Genomic DNA, 24,675 nt, shown 5'->3' with positions numbered 1-24,675 from the left:
TACATCCAAACTTTCATTAGAAACTAAAAAAAAAAGACGATCCTAAATTATTTGGTAAGTGAGTGTATAACAAACAAATGTTATCCTTTATCATTTGTGGTTGACTCTAACCTTTCTAATATTATTATTCAAGTGTCTCATGTGAACAAGATTATTTTTGGTTCATACTTGAAAGATTGAACTTGTATGAGCAAATTAAAACTTGTGTGAGGTTATCAGGTTATTTGAAGAAATAATTCTACTTTACCAAGAGAAACACACAAGCTATATTTCCTTATTAGTTATGCACAAAGTTAAGATTACATTAGTAAGTTAAGTAGTTACATTGGATTAGATTTCATTTTAAAGTCAAGCTTTCATTATAAACTACAAAAAATGATCATAAATGATTTGATAAGTATATAATGCACATGCTAGCTCTTACTATTGTTTTAAATTTAGGCACTCTATTTGATGAAAATTTGTATAGATGTTATGAATAAAGTGGTTAAGTCTATAATAAACAAAGGTTACTCTAGTAGTTAACTATAACCCTTCTAATATTATTACTCAAAAGTCACATGTGAATAAGATTTTCTTTGGTTCATGTCTGAAAGACTAAAGTTGTATAAGCAAAGTTTGTGTCAAGTCATCTGAGGGAATAATTTTACATGTACAAAGGAAATCACACAAGCTATATTTACTAGTTAGTTATGTACAAAGTTTAGGTTACATTAGTAACTTATGTGATTACATTTGATTGGATTTCATTTTCCTCTTTATTTTTTATTTCATTTAAATGTTTTTTGTGATATTTACTATTTCTTTTATTAAAAATTATTATATAATAAAATACTTATTTTTAATCCATGTCGAGGTGTCTAGTTGAGGTTGGGCACTATTGAGTGGTTTGTCTAACATTTTTCTAACATTAAATAAGGTAAAATTAGTATAAAAAATTTATATTTAAGAAAAAAAATATGTTTTTTTTTTTCATATTTAAGACCAGAAGAAATATATTATTTATACATATAATATAGCATGTACAATTTTGTTTTACAATATGTAAAACATATCTAATATGCTAAATTAATTGGAGCATGGAATGATCAAATTATGTTAGCTACATTATATACTTTTTAATATTTTAATATATACCGAGTTAAATCGATTCAACCAGTGACCCTCCAATCAAACAAGTGACCCCAATAATCCAATGTCTTGACCGGTTCGATTCTTAAAACATTGGTTTCAACAATCCTAGAGGCTCTATTCTATTTTTAATCAATAATAATGCACACTTTTCTTCAGTATTTAATATAATTCAGATAATCTTTGTGAATCATAATTAATTATATTTTTCTTTGTATTTAAAGTTATTACCTGAATTATAATTATATTTTTCTCTATGTTTAAAGTTATTATCTTTGAGGGGAAAGAAAAAAGAGTAGTGTCATTAACAAACTACACATGTTGCAACTAGCTAGTGGATAGGATTCTAAGAGGAAGAACAAATAAAACAATTATGATCTAGTAGTTATAAGGGACCGAATAGCCTAAAAGGGGAAAAATTTGGGGGGTGTTGCTAGGTGCACCAGGCATATTGCTTGTGCACCCGACATAAAAAACAAATTTTCCAAAATGTCCTTCATACTCATATAGATCATCTAATCCGTATGAGTTATACAGATCATCTGATCCATATGAGTGTAATCCGTATGTGAATTAATTTGATATAACTCATACGATTAGTATTAAATATACATTAGAAATTTTACTGTTATATATAGTAACATTATTTATTTTATAACATAATTGACCTATTAGCTTAGTTGGTTAGAGCGTTGTACTAATAATGTGAAAGTCACAAGTTAATCCCTATTTGGTGTAGCAGTGCCCAAATTTGGGCAATGATAGTGTAAGGAGTTCATCCCTATTTAGTTTTTTTTTTCTTAACTTCAGTAACCCCAAAGGACATAAATCATTAAATGAACAAATGACAGAATATCAAAGTACCAATTTGTGATAAGTGCAAAGTCTTCATTATTATTATTAAATTAATGTAAATGAGATTGACAAAGCCATTAATGTGGCAGCCACACTGAAGGCATGGCAAAGTTCACATGCCATGTTTGAAATACCTAGGCCAAGATGTCCATAAAAAGAAATGATAGGTCTAATGATACATAAATCATCCACAAATGAAAAATATTGAGGAAAAGGACATGATTCCAAAGTCCTAGCATTGCTGTCCAGCATCCTAGAAAAGAGGCAAGCTTGGAGGGAAACGCACATGCATCCACTGTCTCTCATATGCAGCTAAATGTGTCCATCCAATCTCATCAAGCAAAGAGAGCTTTAGTTCATAGAACTTCTTCTTGGCAGCCTCAGCATCATCTTGAATTATGTCACACAGTACCTGAATCAAGGGAGTAGAGGTTCAGAAGTAAGTAATTTGGTGGTTTATCTACCCAAAGTCCCTTTCCCCAATCACCTATCATCATCAAAATATAAATATATATACACTTGCATTGAGGACACGCATGTAGATTGATCTCATTATAAATTTTAATGATCTACCTCACAAGTTTTATGACTTTTATCCATTAATCACACATGTTACAATATGCAACAATGAAAAAAACTGACCAGGCTGGTCAATTTGACCCAAAACCAATCAGCTGAGTGTCCAATTCATATAATGCACAAAACCAATGTTATATGATATGATTATTTGTTAGTAAATTAGTAATTGATAAATAGATGAGTTACATGCAGCAACCAATGCAAGACTCATAAGAAAATACCTTCAACGCTGTCCCAAGCCTTTGAGATCGCCTCTCACGTGTTACTAAGAGGATTCCATATTTAGATGACTTCACATTGACCCATTTCTTCAGTTCTTTAAAGTTCTCTTCAAACAAATCTCCTTGACTGCGACCATCCGTAGATTTTTTATTTTCAATGTCTTCTTTTGTCCCTTTTGTAGCAGCCAAAGTCGGGGACTTATCTTCGTCCTTTGACAATATACACCAAGTCAAGTCTGCCAACTTTTATTGATAAAAAAATAATTAAATGTTACCACTATCATAATGGAAATGTGACACATCTAAGGAGGGTCTCTGCATTTTCTTCAGAAAAATAATGCCGATGACTCAACTCAACTAACCAAAGGAGACTGTAAGTGAAATGCGGGTAACAAAATCCATAAATATCATGCTGATGAGAATTGTAGTTTCACAAAAGATTACGAATTTAATTTATTATATGCACTGTTAGTGAAAAAATTTACATAGACATTCAATGAGATTTAGTCATTTTACCACACCACCCTATTCATTAATATGAAGTGGCAACACAGGGAAATTCCTATTGGACGTCTCTCAATATTTTACATTAACAGTACATATAAATTAAACTCAAGAATATTTACAGCATGATACCTGTGGTTTGTGCACGAGAAAAATACTTAAATTGTCACCTCACTTTACAGGGATATTTCCTATTCTTGGATATATTTTTAATAATTTTACAAGATCAAACACTACTGCTTCAAACAGCTACTAGGATAAAACAAGTTCTCTATTAACCTAACACAACAAAGGAAACAGACTTTGGTAATATCATCTATTTTATTTTTCACTTTGTTTAGCATGTACCTAAATAAGAGAAAAAGAGTCATGCACCAACAATGTAAAATAGTTTTACTCAACCATCCATCCAATCGCAAACTACCATGTATGGCAAGTTTGTTGACTTTTATAATAATTATCTTAAAAGTCATACAAACCATGATTTGTAAATGGATGACAATGTTTTTACACTGTCAGTGCATATAGTCATTAAACTATTTAAATAATTGATGAAAATGTAAAATAATTGCTTTAAAGAGCCTGATCAGAAAAAGAACAAAAGCTCAAACCTTTAAAGACTCAATCTCTGCCAGCGCAAGCCCCTTTTGGTACAAAGCATCTGCCAATTGGTCTCGGGTTAACTCCATCTTTTTCCTGATATTCTACAGTGGAAATGACAGATCATTAAATGCCAACCAATTACGAATAACCACTGATGGAAATGATAACAATATATAGCTAGGGAAACATAGTAATTTTTGAAGCATTGGGAACACAAGACTAATAAAAAATAGTCCAATTCTTTTTATTCTTATAAATATAAGCTGTCTTATTTTTGCACACATGCAAATATCAGCATGCTGAGTGCACTCGGGCAATTCACTGAAATCTCTTGAAATTTATTCTTGAGTACCACAATGCAGTGTGAAAGTAGTACGGAACTTATCAACAAATAGATAGAATCAACTTCTATAATAAATTTAGCCAAGAACAAAGTTAACATTTGAGACAGTTAGTGTATAGAAGTATTTACTCCATAACCCTTTTTACAATGTTTACACTTAAATAACTGTTAAAAGGTTAATTAATCTATAGCATTGTAACTATTTGAGACTTTTCAACAAAGCCCCTATACTATTTGAGAACTTCCAAGTGGGTCCACATAATTCATAATGTTTAAATATCCCTATGGTTTATATATCCATACTTGATTAAACAGACAACACGGTAATGTGTATGATAACGTATACATGAGTATTTTTGCAGATCTCACAAATAGAACCAAAGTGTAACTGTTAGATTTAGCATTAACTGTTAGTTTCAGAACATGCTAAATAAGTAGTTGTAGGACAACTGTCCTCAAGACATAAGCTGTGATTAGTTGATAGGCTACAATTAGTTCACTAATATCTGTAGTTGCTCCCCTAATTTACTGTACCAACAGTATTAATAGATTACATGCATACAGTAGCATACAGGATTTCTATATATCTTCTGTTTCTTTAGTAACCATTTCAGAATGGGCGATGGAAATAAATAATAGTATTGAAGACAAGATTGAGTACCTCTGCTTCCTCATCTTCTGGATCATTTTTTAGTGCAAAAAATTTTGCTAGCTCTTCTCTGTCAATACTGTTAATCACCTCATTGGCTGCACCAACCACCTGCAAATTGAAATCATGATATTCATAGTTTTACGACACGAAACCAGTACAAACTTCTATAGGATAAACTTTTCATATAAACCTGTTAGGACTCAAAACAATTACTAAGATAACTAAGGAAGCAAGGATGGGATTATGAGGAGACCAAGAGTTGAGATGGAAATTCAATCTGAAACCAATCCGCATGTGGCACGTAGGAGTAAGGTTGGAACTGAGGCGTGCAATCTGCTAGGGAAAATGATAAAAAGGTGGGACCGTGGGAGTGTGAGAAAAAGTTTAACCAATTATTCAATAACGAATTGGGGTATTATTAGGGAAGGGAGGAAGCAGACCCTGGAAGATCTGCAATATTTCTATCTTTTTGTTTTCTAGTTTTATAGAGTGACGAACCTGTAATTGTGATCACTCTGTTGGGGTAAAAAAAACAAAATTGATAAGACAAAAAAAAAATGAGAATCCAAAAGAATAATGAAACATCAAAACTCCAGAGGTCAACCATAATGAAGTTTTTGAACATGTGTGTGATATATATGTTTTGGGGGGGGGGGGGGGGCGAGGATTGAAATGATGTAAAATCAGAGATGAGGTGAAAAAAATCAAAAACATTTACTTCCACCAAAAAATGTACCTCTTCGTCATGATGGATTTTGTCTATGACATTACTCCTAGAAACTAAACCTTCCAAAATCATTGCAAGTAATGGAGTGTACTTTGGATATTCTAACTGCAAGGAAATAGAACATTCATGTATTATTTAATTAATAATACAGAGAATAGACAGCTGAATACATTATTCAGAAAATATACAGACAATCACAATTTTGAAAAACATAAAAAAAAATCTTGAAAAAGAATATAAATCAATTATGATGGTACTAGAAAAATAAAATGAAGGCAAAAAACAAATTCGGACTAAATTTTCTGTACTGACTTTAAGCAAGGCAGATAGCTCTTTCCACTCCAAGCGCTCTTCATCTGTTTCTTGTTTTAGGCTTGCTAGAACTTTTAATTTTGCATCTCTTACCTGATGGACAAGTAAAATTAAAGAACCAGGAAGACATAAGAGAAACATTCTAAAATCCATAGAATAGAATCTACATTATGATAAGAAATTTGAGGCATAATTACAGTACATCAGATATTTACAATATACACACATGCTCTGCTAAAATGTTAAAGGCATTAAAACCCACATGAATCACTTTACCAAAAAAGAAAAAGAAAAAAAGCATACATCATTCACTCATATCAGCAAAGACCCGTCCTTTTTTATAATTATTAAAATAAATTGGGTGAATAACCAATTTATAATTTAATATTCAAGATAAAGGAATATTCTAGAAGACATGTTTTCAAATACAGAATCAATAGATAGAAAATGTTCCATAAAATGCCATTGATTTGAATCAAGAAAGGTAATTAACTTCAATGATAAAATAAATTCAGTATAAGGTATACTAGCAAACTTCACCTCTACCTAATTAACCTTATTTCAGGCATCCTCGTTCACAGTCATTTACCAATGTTTCAAATAATGCAATTTATGGAGTATAACAATGGGAACATGGATAGTAATGCAATTGCCTCAAGAAGTAAAAAGATGCAAAAAGAGCATATATTGAACCATAAGTAAAACAGGAAATAGGATAAAAACCAAAAGGAAGCTCTTTCACTGATTTATGACTAGCATAGTACCTCTTCTTTTAAACGTTCTGAAACATTCTTCTTGGAAGATAAGGAAGAACCTTTTCCCTTGTCCTCATCAATCTTTCAAAAGATACATAATTAGACATTAACATAAGTCATATATTACATGATAGTTGATTCAACTACAGCACAGCCCAGTGCTAGCTCAAAGCAGCCACTTAGGAGTATGGGATGTGCAATTAACTTTATAAATCATACAAGAAGAAATGAAGGCAGGTAACTTTATGAGGCAGAGAGTAACCTTATTTGGGGGAACTATATAAGAAATATGATATGATGCAGGGTGCTTTTCGGGATTTTTATTCTCTCCCTGACCAGCAAAGGACAGCTTCCCATATGAAATTGCCCCAAGCAAAACAGATCCTTGTGGAGAATTCTGCAGAAATTTTACAATTGCCGTTACAACTGTCAGTGGCAATATCTGAAAGGTTGAAATGGATAGCAATGTACCTTGGGAAGCTTTTCTTTTGGTGGTGGACCAAGATATATTCCTTCTTTTATACTACCAATAAGTAAAAGTCAACACAAATACACAAGAAGAAATTTAAACCATTTTAGGACTACAAACATACTCACATACCCTGGAACTAGAGATAAGGATTTGAAGGAACCATTTCCCATAAGTGGGCCATCGGGTTGAGAGAAAAAGCTTAACCGAATGACATCCTGGAAACCAACAAAAACATAAATAAGAAAATGAATAGAATATTATCATCTAAATTTTAGTAGTGTGTATAGAATTATTATAGCTAGACAGCAGGAGCACCGTCGGATGGAGGCATGTATAACTCAATAACAAATTATTTTCGAACACGAGGATTAATTATCGGGAGAATTACAAATACATTTGAAAATTCCAGGCAAAAGGTTTTGCAATTTGGGCATGTCTAACCCAACAGCATTATCTGATCTTTGTAGCTGCCATGTGATTATACTAGTACACTAGTAAAAATACCATTTAATCATATTTTCAAAATTCTCCCCTTGATAAGATTTGTGGTGACTCATGACCCCATCTTTATCGTAAGTCACATAATCAATGCTAATTCAAAAAACTTCAATCATAGTGGAAAAGCTCTTCTAGATTTCAGCACCAATTGACCATTGTGAATACATAAATCGATATGATAAACTACCTTCTCTTCCAAATTTCGCTCAATGAATAACACCAAATGCCTCATCTTTTCCAAAATCTGCACATTGTCATGCCTGAAACCAAAAAAAAAAAAACAAAAAGTTATTGGAACCAATAACAACTGTCTTGAGCAGTCGTGTATTATTAGATATAACTGTAATAATAACTATCGTGTTGGTAGTTTTTGGTAGAGTAGGAGCTAATTTATTATCAGAAATTCTTTAATAATAAATGTCATTAGCAGTTATGTATTATTAGAATATGTTCAATAACAACTGTCATGTTGACAATTTAGGGCAGACATAATGACATATATTATTAAATGAGTGTAAACAGGGGAATATGATGGCTTGTCTCCTTGTACTTTGGACAGAGACTGATATCTGTAAGAGTCTATGACTCTGGGACAACAAATACTGCTGTATTCTATGTATTTTGTGTGATTTAATAATTCTGCTCAATTGGCGTTCTATCAGTGAAGGACTAAGATGAATGCACTTTTATGTATAAATATTTTATGAACCTAGAAATATTCCACTTGTGATACGCAGGCTTTTTTATTACAAGTATAGATAACTAAATCAAGCTTCCAAGTCCTCTTAACAATATTAGTTCACAAGAAGCATTCAACCACTACCTATGAATTGAAATATATTTCAAAATTTACAAAGTCGCCAGAATGTCATCAGATCTATAGAAAGCTCCAGTGTTATTAATGGCAGATGGTGGGACATGGCAGAATGCCAAAATTCCACCATATAAACACGCCATTGTGCCTTATAGTGCCACCATGGTGGGCCTCCCTTCACAAATTGCCTATGGTGGTTGACAAAAAATCTGCCACGCCATTCCACCATGGCGGCGACATGGCCGCTATTTAACAACACTAAGCTCCAATGGGAACAAACAAGCATGTGCACTCTCATCCAGGGTTTATGCTCAGAAAGAGACATGTACCTCAAATATAACTGTAAAATATATTCTCCTTTGGGAAGATTAGAAGAGCTTGGATAGACATCTCCACTTGAATATACGCGCTATAATCAGAACAGAAAAGGCATGAGATAAAATATATGAAGCAAACGAAGTACATGTTTATTTTAGAGAAATAATTGTTTTGTTTTTTTCACAACTTCCCACAAGAGCTTTAAAAATATGGGATTATTTCCTTGACAAAAAGCATTTCCAAACAGGTGCAAAGAGCTACAAAAATAGAAAAGATGTTGGAATACACCAAAGAAACAGATATCATCTGGCAAATGCCCATTAACACATGCATTCTCACCCAATAGGTTATAAATTCCACTACTCAGTGACCACTAGTGCATTACAATCAGTCAGGTGAAAACTTGCAAAAAAAAAAAAACAAATGTAAAACTCAGCATTTCTATATATGAGCAAAACTTACATGCAACTTATTATTCATAGGATTGAGCAAAATAATCTCTAATGTAAACTATTTAATTCATTTTTAGTAGAAGGAAAGTAAATATTAATATACCTTATTTGAGTCCGAAATCATATAAAATTGAGACTCAAATTTAGTGTCATATATCCTGTCATTTAGCAAAGGTATGTGAGGTTTTATTTGAGCTCCATCTTCCAATTTGATGTTGTAGCTGCAAAATCGGAGTACTGAGAAAAGGTCATCCAAATTATCGAACGAAAAATGACAATAAAATTTATAACTCACGTCAGAGTCAGTGCTAGTATCTGCTTTCCAGAAGGAAGTTTGTCACGATCTGTTGAAAGTGCAATAATCTTAGAATCTATTGGCCGATATGGGACCCTAATCTGCAAGTTTAATATTACATTAGAACGGGTAAATCTCATTGGTTTCAAAATTAACAGCATGACAGAATAGCATAAATAGAAGGGGGAAAATAGGAGCTTCAAAAAGATAACCTTGTTTAGAATTGCCACAGGTGCAAGTTCCTCAGATACCACTAGTGTTTCAGCATCAATCCTGACTGGTGCATCACTACCATCAAGTATAACTTCTTCTTGATTGACCTTTATCCCGTGAAAGACAACCTGAAATTTTATGTAGACAGCAGGATTGTATATTCAATGTAGAATGAAATAACACATCATATCCCACATTATAAAAGTGATCATACATGAAGCCAAAAAATATTCAGAGAAAAAGATCCAATTATAGCTTCAGAGGCTGCAATATATGAAAGGACAACCACAAAATTACTGGATCAAGTGGAAGAAAAAAATCATATGTTTATTCTTCATAAGATTTATCTACAGCCTTTGTCTTTTAACATTTGTTATTTAAGTTCCTGATCTGTTATATAGATATAAAAATGGCAAATTGTCAACCATTATCACACAATACAAGCAAGGTGATAAAAAGGAATTGAGATGCATTTAACATCATCAACATCAACTGCTAAAAGTAACAGGAATAATCACTATGCACCATGCAATTCAAAAACTAAAAGATTTTTCAGTTTGTCAAAAAGAAAAGGCAAGATCTTCCCAAATATCTGGGAGGAGGGAAATGCATCTAAATAAGAATTCTAGTACCTCAAAATCCACACTCGCGGTCTCATGACTCCCCATGCCACTTGACCAAAACTGAGAAATGACTAGTTCCAATGTCTGACCGCTTACTACCCTAAAGGCAAAGCTTTTGGCAGCAGGAGAAGGAAAATTTACAGAAGTCTCCCATTTCAAAGGTCTTCGCAGTGGGCACAGCTGGGCATAGAAAAATGTCAACAAGACTGGCCATAATCTGAAAAAATTTCAAGCCTCAAGTCATACCTGAACAGCATCCACATAAAATCTTCGTGCTGTGTCAAAACCTGATGTTTTCATCGTTACTTCGGCCCAAGATGCACCATGCGGCACTTCTATGTATCTCCTTTCTATATGGCCTAGTGAATCAACAAATAAAAAGAAAATAACTGAAAGTGTTAAACTCAATAAGTATATCTACTTGACTTTTGGGGCTAGGATTAGTATGTGGACTGGGCCAATGTGTATGACCCTTGTGCTACACTAGCACTCACAAACATGAATGAGATCTGTATAAAGATATCCTAACTAAATAAGTTGGAGCATCCCCATCATAAGTCTCACTGTAAGCATACTTTTAGAGCTACATACACGTAAATACAAAAGAACTGTGAATGCAATGAGAATATGGGATAAATAATTTAAGACAAATCCAATACTTGGTGTATTAGGCAAAAAAGAACAAGGCTACTGGGCAATAGCTTAAGTTTTGGTTGCTATGTGTTACATGTAGATGCCAGATTTAAAACCTTAGTAGGACACCAGTAAAAAGAAGCATGAAGATAAACTTAATCAACTAATGCACACCTGGCTGGAATAACATCTTTGAAAATGAAATTTGTGGAGGCTGATTAGTTACAGCCTTGGGCTTTGTTATGGTGATTGGAATTCTGAAGAGAGGACCACGCCATGGAGCTTTGCAGTCAACACCATAGACCTCAAAATAATGAAGACCATCAGAAAGATTGGAAGGATCCACCACTACACTAAAAGTGGAAGAAAACAAGTTGAGTAAGTAATAAAACAAAACTACAAATTAAAATTATTTAACAGAAACTCAATCAAAATAACAAATAAAAAAAAAGCTGTATGCTAAGTCTATTTTAGTTCTACCTAGTGAATTTTCCTTTAGTATTAGAGTATGTAAATACATAACTGTGAAAACAGTTTTGTTTCATAATTGTAAGGGTTGTTAGTTTTTCCCTAACAACATCCAGGCAGTTACATTTTGTTAGAAGTTAGTTACGATTAGTTAGAGTTAGTTATGGCTAGTTTCTCAGTTGTAACTAACTCAAATCAACTTTTCAGAATCAATAATATCAGTTTTTCCTTCTCCTGTTCTCAATGTTTTTGCTTATTCTCTCTGTTCTCTCAATTCTCTAATTCTGATATGGTATCAGAGCTTGTTTCTTCGCAAAAGCTCTTCTCTTCAGTTTATCGAGCTTCACCTTCACATCCATGGCTTCTGCATCTCAAGGTTTCAGTTCGCATTCATTTCCAATGACGATAGCTGAGAAATTGGATGATTCCAACTATCTACACTAGCAACAACACGTCGAACCAGTCATCAAATCGCATAAGCTGCAGAGGTTTGTGGTTAATCCAATCGTTCCGCCTCAATTTCTCACAGAAGATGATCGAATCATGGATCACGTTAATCCTGAATATGAAGCATGGGAAGTACAGGACCAAACACTCCTTGTTTGGCTTCAACCGACGCTCTCAAAATCCGTTCTTTCATGCGTGTTAGGCTCGAATCACTCCTATCAGGTGTGGGAGAAGATTCACGAGCATTTCAGCCTTCACACCAAGTCTTGGGCACGTCAATTACGGACTGCGATGCGTGCTGTCTCACTCGAAGGGAAAAAGATGGATGAGTACCTTCACAAAATCAAAAGCTACGTCGACGAGCTTGCTGGTGTTGGAGTTCCAATTCGCCATGAGGAGCATGTCGATGCTATTCTTGAAGGTCTACCTTCGGATTATGCGCCAGTAGTTTCCGTGATTGAAAGCAAGAAACATACGCCATCCATTGCAGAGATTGAGACTCTGCTTTATGGCCACGAAACTCGCCTTGTTCGGTACAATCGAGACACTCAGATGCTTGCACCTCCATCCCTGAATTACACTCAAGGTTATTCAAGTACTGGTTCTTCATCTTTTGTGTCTCCTAATGACTTTCATATTACTTTCAAACTTAATAAGCTATTACATGTTCCTTCAATTTCAAAAAATTTGTTAAGTGTCAGTCAATTTGCTAAAGATAATGCTGTTTTCTTTGAGTTTCATCCTCACTCATGTTCATGTCTTGTGAAATCACAGGGGACCAATAAAGTGCTCCTTCAGGGTGCTGTAGGTGTTGACGGCCTCTATTCATTTCATAGCATCAGACTTCAGGACCACAAACCTCAATTGTTATCAACATCATCTTCTACTGCTAATAAAGATTCTGTTGTTTCACCTCCTAGCACTGTTAATCTTTGGCATGCTAGGTTAGGACACCCCAATAGTCATGTACTGAAACTAGTTTTTGATCAGTGTAATATTTTGTTATCTAATAAAATGATTTCAGATTTTTGTGCCTCTTGTTATATGGGAAAATGTCATAGGTTGTCTTCTCATTCATCTACTTCAGTTTATTCCCCTTTAGAACTTATCTTTACAGATTTATGGAGACCTTCTCATTTAACCTCCTACTCTAGATTCAAATATTATGTGTCATTTGTTTATGCTTTTTCAAGATACAGTTGGATATTTCCTATTAAAACCAAAGCTGAAACTACATCTGTATTTCAAAATTTCAAGTCATCTGTTGAACTTCAACTTAAGACTAAAATAAAAAGTGTTCAATCTGACTGGGTGGATGAATACAGACCCTTTTCTGCTCTATTAGCCTCCTATTGTATTTCACACAGATTAATTTGCCCACACACTCATCATCAAAATGATGTAGTTGAGAGAAAACTTAGACACATAGTAGACCTACGACTCACATTGCTCCATCATGCAACTTTTTTTTTTTTTTGGAAGGCAAAAATATATATTATTGATATGAATCATAGCAGTACCAGTGAATTTTATCTCTACAGTTTTGGGATTATGCTTTTGTCACTGCAGTTTATTTGATTAATAGACTACCCACTGCATCCCTCAATTTGTTATTCCCTTTGTTACTCTTTTCAACAAAGAAGCTGATTTTCATTTTCTTAAAACATTTGGTTGTGCTTGTTTTCCTTTGTTGAAACCTTATCATACTCATAAACTCAACTTTAGGTCTCAAGAGTGTATATTTTTAGGGTACTCCTCATCACATAGAGGCTATAAATGTCTATCTTCAACTGGTAGAATTTATATTTCTAAGGATGTTTTGTTTAATGAATTGAGATTTCCTTATTCGGATCTATTTTCCTCATCACAATGAAGTTGTAATCATGACATTGTCTTGTTGGAGTTGTTGTAAACTACTTTTGCTAGACTGTTTATTTTATAGTTTAATTGGATTTCTATTGGTTAGGTTTAGACTGTTACTTGAAGAATTAATTATTTTCCAATAATGCTTGTGCATCACTTGTCCTGTGTCAATTATAGTAGGTAGAAACTCGTAAATGCTCAGTCACAAGCTCATCAAAATTGTGGATATATGTTTCTTAATGACGGCAAAGAGTTGTCTTAGTATTCTACTCCAGCAATTCTGATATTGTTTTATTGGTGAGCCCAATATAATGCTCATATGGGAAATTTCAATACTTCTGTTTTGTTAATATTTAGAAGTCTGATAAGCTAGTACTTTTAGAAGTAAACCATTATTTTAGAAAAGGTGAAAAATCAATGAAGCTTAAGTTGAAAGGGAAATCTAGCAACACACTATTATCGAGAATCACATAAGTGTGTACATCTCATCAATATTAAACGAGTCCCCACTCATAGTTTTGTAATTTCTTATAAATTTTAACCAATGGTAATGTCTGTGTTAGCGTGTTTACTAGCAATCTTCTTGTTGAAATTCTAGGAAATTTCAATTGGGCTGTATTGTAAGTTAGCCCCTGTTTTTGCTCTCAGGATAGCTAGGTATTATTTATTGATAAGTTTGAGGCTTGCATTGAGCCTGAGGTCATCTCAGTTAGGTGACAGTTGCAATTTGGTTCATGCAAGATTGCAATGTGTCTACTTCAAAATTATTATATAAGTAACAGTGTACCATGAAAAGGTTAGATCTGATATTGATTATGCAACAGACCACGACACAAAATTGTGATAACAGAAAACCAATTGCTTTACAAATGCAAATATGCAATGGAAGTGTTTTGACTCAAGCAGGAAGAATTGACATTACGCAGGCAAGGCAAACACAATCATTTCAATTCCCCACAGAAGCCATACATCTAATTATTATCAAAAGGAGAGAAGGAATAAAAAAGGTGTACAAAATTAGTATCTTGTTCAGAAAACTTTGCTATGAATTTTATTCAGAAAGCTAGTTTTACAAGTTTTACAGCTGTACAAAATTAAAATATAAACCCATAAGGCTAAAGACACAGAACTAAAATAATTAGATTAACAGGAACATCTCTATATGTCTAACAAATTAATATTGAATTAACAAAAATCAGGTGCGTAATAATTTCAGGTTATCACAAAAAATAAAATAGATAACAGCAAAGACTATTTTGGCAACACATTCAAGGTAAACTTATGGCAATATATGCAAACAATGAAAATAATGGTGAAGTAAAGCACACTAACTTGAAGGTGCGACCATTATAAGTGAGCAATAGATAGTCAGGGGCCTTGATAACTGTCTCTTCTGTAGAATGTAATTCAATGCACTCCTCAAATGGAACCAAATCCTTGAAGTTGTCAGCATCTTCATGAAATTTTGGATTAAGTTGCACTGTCCACTGTGAATATGTGTGAGCAAAAGTTTGAAAAGAATTACTAACTGAAATCATAATGGACCCAACCGCAATAAAATTTACAAGTAGCTAATGAAAAGATTAGAATTTTGAAAAGTACAAGCAACCAGAGAATATGGGTCAAAACTTATTCCATGATAAGTCAACCAAATTAATTGGGTGATTGATTATAATTGACATATGGCTGTTAATTTGAAATTCAATAAAACAATTCACTATTGTATAATTTTCCATCCAGCTACGCATTATACCACTATAATGTTTTGGAGTAAACCACCATGCACCACTATCACAGATTGATAACTAACTACTTGATGAGATTGGATTCATGGGCCAACTATGTATGAAACTTTGGTGCGATAATCAAGTTAACATTCACATTGCCTCAAACCCAGTGTATTGTAAAAAAAGAATAGAACACATAAAAGTCAATTGCCACTTTATTCAAGAAGAGTTAGAAAAAAATGAAGAATTTATTATGATAGAAAAGTACAAGCACAAGAGGATAAGAAATCCCTAAGACCTGACAAAATCAAAACCAAAATAAAAGGGGGGGAAGGAAAACTGAGAACAAGAAACATACAACACAGCATGTCAATCTCTCCATAAGACCAGAACTCAATCCCCAAAAAGACCGTGAGAAGAATACCACAATGAATAGAAAAAAATACTTCATCCTAAATGACCTCAAGACAACCAACAACCAGTAAAGATTGTAGCATTTATTTTACCAACCAAATACACCAAAGCAATACAAATTGAGAAAAAGATTTAGCTAAGACTTATGCCTACTGCATGTTAGAACTGGAAAACAAAATCAACAAGTAGCTGATATCTTCAAGAGGGCACATGATGGGAGTAAGGCTAATTATCATTGTTTCATTGTTTCCTAATAATATGTTGAACACTTGAATATATTAGGAATCAGGCCACTCATTATAAATAATTAGACTTCCTAATTAATGTAGGTTGTACAAATTAGAAATTAGAATTATTCCGTCATTAACAACTGTATGTTTTCAAAAATAAGTCATTATACTAATAAGTCATTATTATTGTTTTCAAAAATATTTTCTAAAATTTGTTAGTCCCTTTACTACGTGTGAAGTGTTTGTCCCTTGAGAACATTTCCTAAAAAATTTTACCCTGAGCACTAGAACAAAGCATTTGAAGAAAATAGAAAAAGAGAATGACAAGACATCTCCCTGCTCTTTCTGTTTTTTATTTATTTTAAAACACTTCTTTTCGAAACAACTTTCAAAACTTCTAATAGATTTTGAATAAGAAATTGATTGCAACATATTGTAGAATTGTTTTAGAAAATTGTTTTCAAAACAAAAAAGTAAAACAGGAATCAAACAGACCCACAATTCCTCACCAATTTTTTACCAACAGAATTACGGACTCTATTTTATGTTCTTTCCTTAAGGATGTAAGCTAGTGTAGCATAGTTAACTCATCAATTTCTCATCATTTGTATAAGATTACAAGTCATCAGTAATTGTTTTTCCCATCTTAAATTCATTCTACAAGTTTCAAAAGACCTGATTCAATCATTGTGATCAACAATGCACAACAAATTTATCAATGATCTCACCTCCGTAGATTGTTGGCAAGCACTAGCCTCCCTAAGGTAGATGCCCCTTGATGAAGGACCTGTTATTAGAAATCATACAAAAGCATCAGATATTACTCTACAATCTAGCTTTTCCTCCTAGACAAGTTACACATACACTTTCCTGATTTCAATTTTAATGTATAACAACATTTGTGCACCAAGTCATCTAATTAATTGGATTATTTATCAATGGGCAATGCAACAATATTTCAAAGATGAAAACAATATTGACCTCCTTAGAAATCAATGCTTCTCTATTTTTCAGCCATGAAACATTCTATGTTCATGTTAAAACTTATATAGTAATCGTTGGAAAAACTCTCTATATATTAGGAATTGCTGTCTAGGATAGATGAATAGTCACATTTGCGTATAGCGCTAATCATTATTCTTAGGGAGTTGCATTTTTATTTATTACTCTTAAATGCAATTTATTCTGAAATGAGTATAAATATAGATGCCGCTGAGTGCTTTTTCACTCCAGCAATTTACCAAAAATCTCAATCTCTAACTGTAATTCTCTTTCCAAACATTAGAATTTTCTTTCTCATATAGGTTGTCATGTTTTGTATGCTAATGTAACTCTATCATCAACTTTAGACAGGAGCAAGGAAGTTGAGAGACAATCCTAGGCAAGAAAAAAAAAATTCATACAAATTCACAATATTAGACGAAATGTTCACTATATACAAAAGAATGTCTGCCAACCTATTTTCCCCGAGTAACTTAATTGTATATATTGTCATGAACCAACTATCTTTTAGGTGAAGTCACATGAAAGATTTTATATCTAACACACCCCTCATGCAAAAGCCCTTAGTAGCACCAGGTAGGGTGGGCTATTGCATTGCCTGCACTCTTGTTAGAACAATGGAGGTTAAATTATTGGGCTTTGATATCATTTAATGTGCCAAATGCCAACTATCCCAAAATCTTAAGCCATTAGGTAAAGGCTCGAGAATGATTTTAATCTCACATATAGCAATAACATGCTACACTTTCTACTGTTAGAAATATAAGGGAAAGCCAAAAGATAATATATTTCCCGTCTTCTTTGTTCACATAAGGGGAAGGTAAAAAGTACATTGTAGAATGTAAACTCACTTGTTTTTCCACATTGCTGGATTTTTATTTGATACCAAACACATGGAACATTTTGGCACTTCTGTATATATTCAAAAGCCCTGTCAAGGAGTATATGATTTAAGTCAATAAACGTCACAAAACTAGGATTTACTAAAATTTTCATAGAAGTAAAAACTGGGCAGATTATTTAACTTGTCAACTTGCATAAGCCCTTGTCCAGTGGATAATTTATCCTCAGGTAAATCACCTATGGGAATTGCAGTATTTTCAAGTGCCTTCCTCACACTGTATGGACTCACAGGGATTCCCTCGGCCTGAATGCAGATCATACACATGCAACACATCAGAAAACTAGAGATATGTGTGCAAGTAAAGACCACTAAATAAGATAAGCTACAAAAGAACCACATGCAAGAACCTTCATTGCACTTATGAGCAACGCAGTTCCTCCACAGGCTGATGGTGATGCCATTGATGTCCCATTCATGAGCATACGCCGTTGAAGAGTCCATGTGGGGACAGGAGCAACAGCACCACCGGGAGCACTCACACAAACACCAAGGTCTCCATCAGCTGTTGGTCCTCGGCTAGACCTGCAAAGTTATTTGCATCAATCATGCAATGATAATGATGCAAAAAAAGGTAATGAAATTAAGACACGAGGATATAAAAAGTCATCCAATTAGGAAGTTTCAGAGAAGTGAATATACCAAGTGTATTCAAGCCCATCAGATGGAGGTTCAACAACACAATGAGCACCGGCAGCCATAGCAGGAGACACATATGCGCCAACACCTATGATACTTGAAGATGTACCACCAGGTGCACCAACAGTGCTCAATCCTGGCCCGCTATTACCAGCACTGCTAATAAATATCAGACGATACTTGTTCACCACCTATAAGTAAACCAACCAAAACAACAACTAAGAGAATAGATAATAAATGATATCAGTGCTCAGCTAAAATGAAAGTCTAAGAAAATACCTCATTCACAAGATCAACAAAGCGTCCATAGTCTGGCAGTAATGTTGCTTCACCATAACTCATATTGATAAGGTCACACTTATGCTGAAAAAGAAATACTGCATGCCCATCAATAAAAGTCTTATGCAGGATGTTATAAGATCCTAAAACAAACTCAGTTCATCAGACACACAAAAATCAAAGGCAAATTATATTTCACTTGTCAAAATATCCAGGATAATCAGTTAAAGAGGAGTAAAAAGAAGAAAATTTTGAAGCACCTCCACAGCTGCTATCAGTGCCCGAATCAAACCAGTTCCTGTTTCCATTGAACCTAAGCGAGAATCCCCAATTTTACAAGATATTATTTGTGCACCAGGTGCAACTCCATTCAACAAGGGCTCCTAACAACAAAATTGTATATCAAAAGGTATACTATTCCTTGCAAGAATATTGCACTATATAGATAAAATTATATATTGGTACCTTTGGGTGGAAAGCAGTAGCTATACCGGCAACATGGGTGGCATGTGCCGAACAGTCTGTTACAATACTTAAGACATTCCCATCACTATAGACATTAACAACAAATGTACAAGCATCTAATTTGCTGAAGACGCCATACTTTCTCTCAATCCTGAAAGAATAGGCAGTCACAGTTAGTATTGAAATCACTTAACGATTTTAATGCAACTTGATAGAAACAAAAATGACAACAATTGCTTCAATAGCTAAACCACATAAATTAGTTTCTTTGATGGCAAAGTAAATTAATTCAGAAACATCAAACTATAGTAAAGCTGGGAACCAAGCTCTTCCCAACTCAATCGTTAAGTTGCTCCTTTTCTAGGAAAAAAAGTTATCAATTTGATTTTTTTCTGTAATACAAAAACCAGATAGAAACCCATAACCCTGAGTGGAGAAACCAAATACATTCAGAAGTACTGTTTGCAGAATGTCATCTAAACAGTTTTGTTGTACCAAAAAAACTGAACAATATGATGACATAAAAATCAAGTGTCAAATTGTTTCAAAAGAAATTTTCAAAAACATAAGAACAACACACTGAAGATTCAATCCGATTCAAATCATTTCACATTTTACTTTATATTTAAAAGATATGACATATATTTTCATATATACAACATTTACAGTAGCATTTTGTCATAATATAAATAACTCCAGAAAACAAGGTGGGAGTCAAATACTCAATAGAACATGGTTTTCAAACCAAAGCTGTAAGCAGTGACAATCAAAGAAAAGGTTCATTGCAGTAGGAAATATGTAGCCCAAACCCAAACACGAGTATTTGCCAATTTCGCAATGCATCTCCAGACAAAAGCTATCAACTAAGATCAACTGTTATAATAAATATTAACACCAGGAATTAAATGTACCTATAATTAGTTAAAGGCATAAAACTAGCAAGCTTCCCACAATTTGGATCATCCTCCAGACTCTGTGTGTCAAGGGCTACCCTCCAAACCTCTCCATCATGCCAGACAACAGCATCTATGACAGGCCCTTTATCATCATAGCTCTAAAACATAAAACAGCATTTCCTTTTCAATGTAAGGAATTCAAGTTGAAAAAATTCTCAGTGGGAGCACAAACACAAGTATAAATGTCTCTTTTAGTTTGAGTCATTGAGACGAGTCAGAGGGAGAAAAAACAAGAAATTCATTGTTTATGTGTGGCCAGGTGGAAAAAAAAATTCAACATTATTTCATACAGAGACAATCATTCTATCAATATCCTCATTCCACCACTTATGAGTGTCCTATAATGATATAAATTCAAATCAATTGTTCATTACCTATTTCAAGGACAGGAAAAGACACAAATACCCGAAGAGCAACAAAGGAAGATGACATGCTCAGCACTCACCTCAGATTGCCTTCTCAGAATATCAAGTCTATTCTGGAGATCTTCCCGGGACATTTTAAGTTTTACGTCTTCTACCTTGATGTGTTTCTAGAAAATGTATCATAGTTTGAGTTATATGGAACAAGAACAATATAAAAACATAAATAAAAACAACCAAATCATATCTGGATAAGCATGATAGCTATTCATCAAATCAAGAGTACTATCTGCAATTTGCTCTGGTAATTAAATTAAAAAAATCAACAGGCAATCATATCGGTAAATGAGCATCCAGAAGGAAAAAATAGCACATAACACACTCACATACTCATAGGCTATGTTGAATCCTTAAAAAAAAATTCATCTGTTCATAATAGCATAATGCACTACTGATGAGTACTTACAGAAAGAATGTTAAGAAAATACAGCAGGAAAAGCAGGATGGGATATGAAAGGATAAATTTCTTATCTTGTCTCAAACACAGTACCAATCAATGTATCAACCAGACACAAGATAGGAAAATGTAATAACAAAAAGAGAACATGTGAACAGTTTGCCCCTGCAATATGCCATTCCTACTAAACCAAATGTTGAAGTGTTGACTATATCATATGTAATTTTCAGTTCTACCATTCTAGCATATGCAAGAATCAATAAAATTTCCAATGAACCTGATCAAAGTCAGCAAGTTGTTTTACAGCCTTAGCAATTTCCTCCTGGTTTTTCTCATCCCACTTTTTCTTTCTTTCTTTCTGCCAATGAGCATTTCAAGAGGAGAAAACAAAAATTACATCTAATAGCCAGAGGTATGAAGCCTAGAGAAGCTAAAATATTTCAAAAAACTGTATTACCACCTTCAAACGAGAAATCACATCTTCCGTGAATAGCTCATAAACTAATTTATAACCCACACGCCATTCACCAGAAGGATTTTTCCATGAAGTATTGATAACCAATGATGCCCCTGTACAATATTTTTCAGGAAGACCAAGGCAACAACAAGAGCTTAATAATTCAATTTCCATTTCCTATACATTACTCTAATAGACAGAAAACATAAATAAAAATAAGAAAAATAAATACTTTGTCAGACTTGTTGGAGGAGAATATTTTAAGAGCCTGTTTGGTTTCTGTTTTCAGTAAGAGCTTTTGGTTTTTAATAATAAAGAATTAATGAAACCTTGTTTAAGAGTGTTTCCTTATCTTAATTTTTCAAAACAATACAACAAGGTAGGAGTTTTAAAACCAAGAAAACAAAAACAGTTCAAATATACTTTTAAATTTATTATTCTGTAAATAATAAAAAATTGAAACACTGCCTCATCAACAGAAGGGTTGTAATTTAAAGAACAAGTTGATTTTGGAACTACTATGGGAACAAATTATCTAAGCATATTTTTATTATTTTTGTTCTTCAAAACTGTTTTTGAATTATATTTTACAGAAATTTGATTTTTACAACAACAAAATAAAATCAAAACAAATCAGTCCCTTGTATTCTTAATTTTCACTTAATTAGGGTATATTAAAAATCACGTCTTTAATGTATATGTGATCAGGAGTATCAATTTGTTTACAAACTGCCCTACTCACTGTAATAATTGTCTAGTTTCATCCCTAAACGAGGTCACCAACTCACCATAATTTGCATGTAGTATTCTTTTGCAAATACCTCCTGAGTTACAAGCAATTACTACAATATACTGAAAAACGTCTAAACATAATTATTTGTATCAACAGGCTATATACCATTCCTAGCACTAACCTGATGCCCCACAAATACGACCATCAGAATCGGCCTTCACCACCTTTGAGGTATCAATATCACCACTCCCTGTGCTGAGGAAAGAAAAAGTGCCATATATTAATTGGGAAACCAATAAACACTCAAAAGAAATATCAGCTAAACTAAATATCCAAAATGAAGTACTTTCAATTTATTTACCAATCAATGACATCAAGAACTTTTGGTTTCCCATCTGAGGTAATCTGTAATCCATCAGCAGCTGGGTCTACACCAGAATCTGTAAACATGCAGATCTAACGATTTAACAAATTTGTCATATGAACTATTAACAAATACAATCAGACAGTATAACAAAAACATACTTAAGAATACAAGCAACATAATCATTAAAAGACATTTTAGTAGCAGCAAATTAAATTGGCACATAGCCAATGCAAGAGAAGAGTGAAGGTTACAATCATTACTCTAGGTTCTAGTGAGAACGTACTAGTAAAAGTGATTCGGATTAAAAACAGAAGCCTAAAAATGCAAACATAGCTAATAACGAACACAGCACACAAGTATCTTCATCACTAAATTGAAACAGAAAAAAACATCTAAAAATTCAAAAAACAATAAATCCGTAACATGTGAATACAGACACAACACGAAATCTTAATCGCCAACACTCCTTACAAAATGTTTCCTAAAGCAATAAAAAACACTTCTTTAGCGCTGCCAATCCAACAATGTCACTACAACAGGTTCTCTCTTGTTAATTCCATCTCTCATTCGTTCACATCAAAATCCAAACCACACAAATGGACATCACTAAATCACTTTCCATTACAACAACTATGAACTCAAATAATTTCAGCACTTCTTCAATTTCTTTTCATCAAATTCACAATTTATCTCCACTCACTCCACTAAATTCACACATGCAAAGCAAGCACACAACTAATCCGAAAACAAAGAGACAATAAAACGCATCTTAATTTTGATTAATTCCACTCACAAAACTCCACACAGTCCACTGATTTAACACATGCAAAGCAAACACACAATTAACCTGAAAAACAAAGAGATAAACGCGTCTTAATTTCGATCATTTCCACTCTTAAATTCTTACTATTACATAATACAGCTTAATCATACAACAAATTAACTCGAACACAATCCTCAACTCGAGATCATTTCCAATTTATCGCTTGAGAACGTTTCCACAACCTAAAAATCTTAAAAAATAAAGAAAAAAAAAAGAGGAAATTGAAGGGAAAGTAGGAGAGTCAACGGTATAGCTAGGAGTACCGAAGATAGCAATGAGAGCGCCGCGACCGTCGTATTCGGGATGAGCGTCGAAGAAGCGATTGACGCCAATCTCTTTCTTAGGCATGAGCGAAGCTAAGAAGGTCGATTCGTTCAGCTTGAAGTCATGGAGAGAAGAACCATCCTTCTTCTTGTTGTTGTTGTTGCTGCTGCTGTCATCGGCGGTGGAAGTGATGGAAGAGCAAGGCATTGGCTTGTGAGCAGTACGGTGGCGTTTTGAAGAGATGCAAGTCGACGGTGGAAGCTCTTTGTTTAATTGTTTTGCGTGTGTGAGACCCTTGGGTTGGGAGTGATGAAAACAATGATGATGTGATGGGAGAGGGGAACGTGAGTGTTGCAGTTGCCTGTCGGGTTTTGGTTATGCTGCGTAGAGGTGAGTGAAAAGAGGGTGTTTTGGTCATCTCGGGAGGAGGAGCCGACGTGGCAATGACATTTTGGATCTAGAATTTATACTAACTCAAGGATCTTATTCAGGAAATATAAGATAAATAGTCACTTTTCTTCTTCAACTTCAAGATTAAAATACATTCAAGATTAAAATACAAAAGTTAGTAATATGACAAATATATATTCAATTATTAAAGTTCATTGTTGTCGCTAATAAGATAACCTACGCACGGAGTACAAATTTGTTACGGAAATGATTGTCAAATTAAATTGACAGTATAGAAATATATTTGTCGTAGTACTTTCACTTGTTTATATAGAGACATATTTATCACAATAAAATAGCCTACTTTTGTCTTTCCACTATGTTAACAAATTTCAGAAAAATAAAAATACAAAATTTAATCCCTGAAAGTA

General features: G+C 33.6%; 1 protein-coding gene across 2 annotated transcripts; it reads right to left on the bottom strand.

Annotated features, from left to right (window-relative positions):
- Positions 1-1,998: 1,998 nt before the first annotated feature.
- LOC114368059 (tripeptidyl-peptidase 2-like) lies at positions 1,999-24,271 on the bottom strand. Of its 2 annotated transcripts, none has more exons than XM_028325408.1 (34): positions 23,854-24,271; positions 22,762-22,840; positions 22,582-22,655; positions 21,671-21,780; positions 21,488-21,568; positions 20,837-20,923; positions 20,347-20,489; positions 19,436-19,586; positions 19,231-19,353; positions 18,971-19,054; positions 18,695-18,882; positions 18,403-18,577; positions 18,177-18,298; positions 18,003-18,082; positions 16,878-16,936; positions 15,111-15,265; positions 11,175-11,353; positions 10,614-10,726; positions 10,377-10,547; positions 9,744-9,872; positions 9,532-9,632; positions 9,340-9,457; positions 8,796-8,875; positions 7,840-7,912; positions 7,284-7,369; positions 7,154-7,205; positions 6,945-7,079; positions 6,692-6,763; positions 5,928-6,020; positions 5,625-5,720; positions 4,898-4,996; positions 3,902-3,994; positions 2,787-2,996; positions 1,999-2,398 (listed from the first exon to the last, which is right to left on the bottom strand). In XM_028325408.1, exons 1-34 carry the CDS (start codon positions 24,059-24,061, stop codon positions 2,240-2,242), a joined length of 3,978 nt encoding a protein of 1,325 aa, XP_028181209.1. In that variant the 5' UTR covers positions 24,062-24,271; the 3' UTR covers positions 1,999-2,239. The 2 variants fall into 2 exon arrangements, with proteins under 2 accessions (XP_028181209.1, XP_028181208.1); XM_028325407.1 differs by having other exon boundaries at positions 2,787-3,029; positions 23,854-24,270.
- Positions 24,272-24,675: the final 404 nt, after the last annotated feature.

Source organism: Glycine soja, chromosome 9 (assembly GCF_004193775.1).
Source record: "Glycine soja cultivar W05 chromosome 9, ASM419377v2, whole genome shotgun sequence".
Taxonomy (NCBI): Eukaryota; Viridiplantae; Streptophyta; class Magnoliopsida; order Fabales; family Fabaceae; genus Glycine; species Glycine soja.
This window is presented reverse-complemented; position numbering and strand designations above follow the sequence as displayed.

Excerpts from the sequence above, each read along its gene's own strand:
- LOC114368059 (XM_028325407.1), bottom strand. The coding sequence starts at position 24,061 with ATGCCTTGCTCTTCCATCACTTCCACCGCCGATGACAGCAGCAGCAAC. Across the intron at positions 15,266-16,877 it reads CTTGCCAACAATCTACGGAG|TGGACAGTGCAACTTAATCC; the intron begins GTGAGATCATTG and ends ACATATTCACAG. Across the intron at positions 2,399-2,786 it reads GGCTTGGGACAGCGTTGAAG|GTACTGTGTGACATAATTCA; the intron begins GTATTTTCTTAT and ends CCCTTGATTCAG.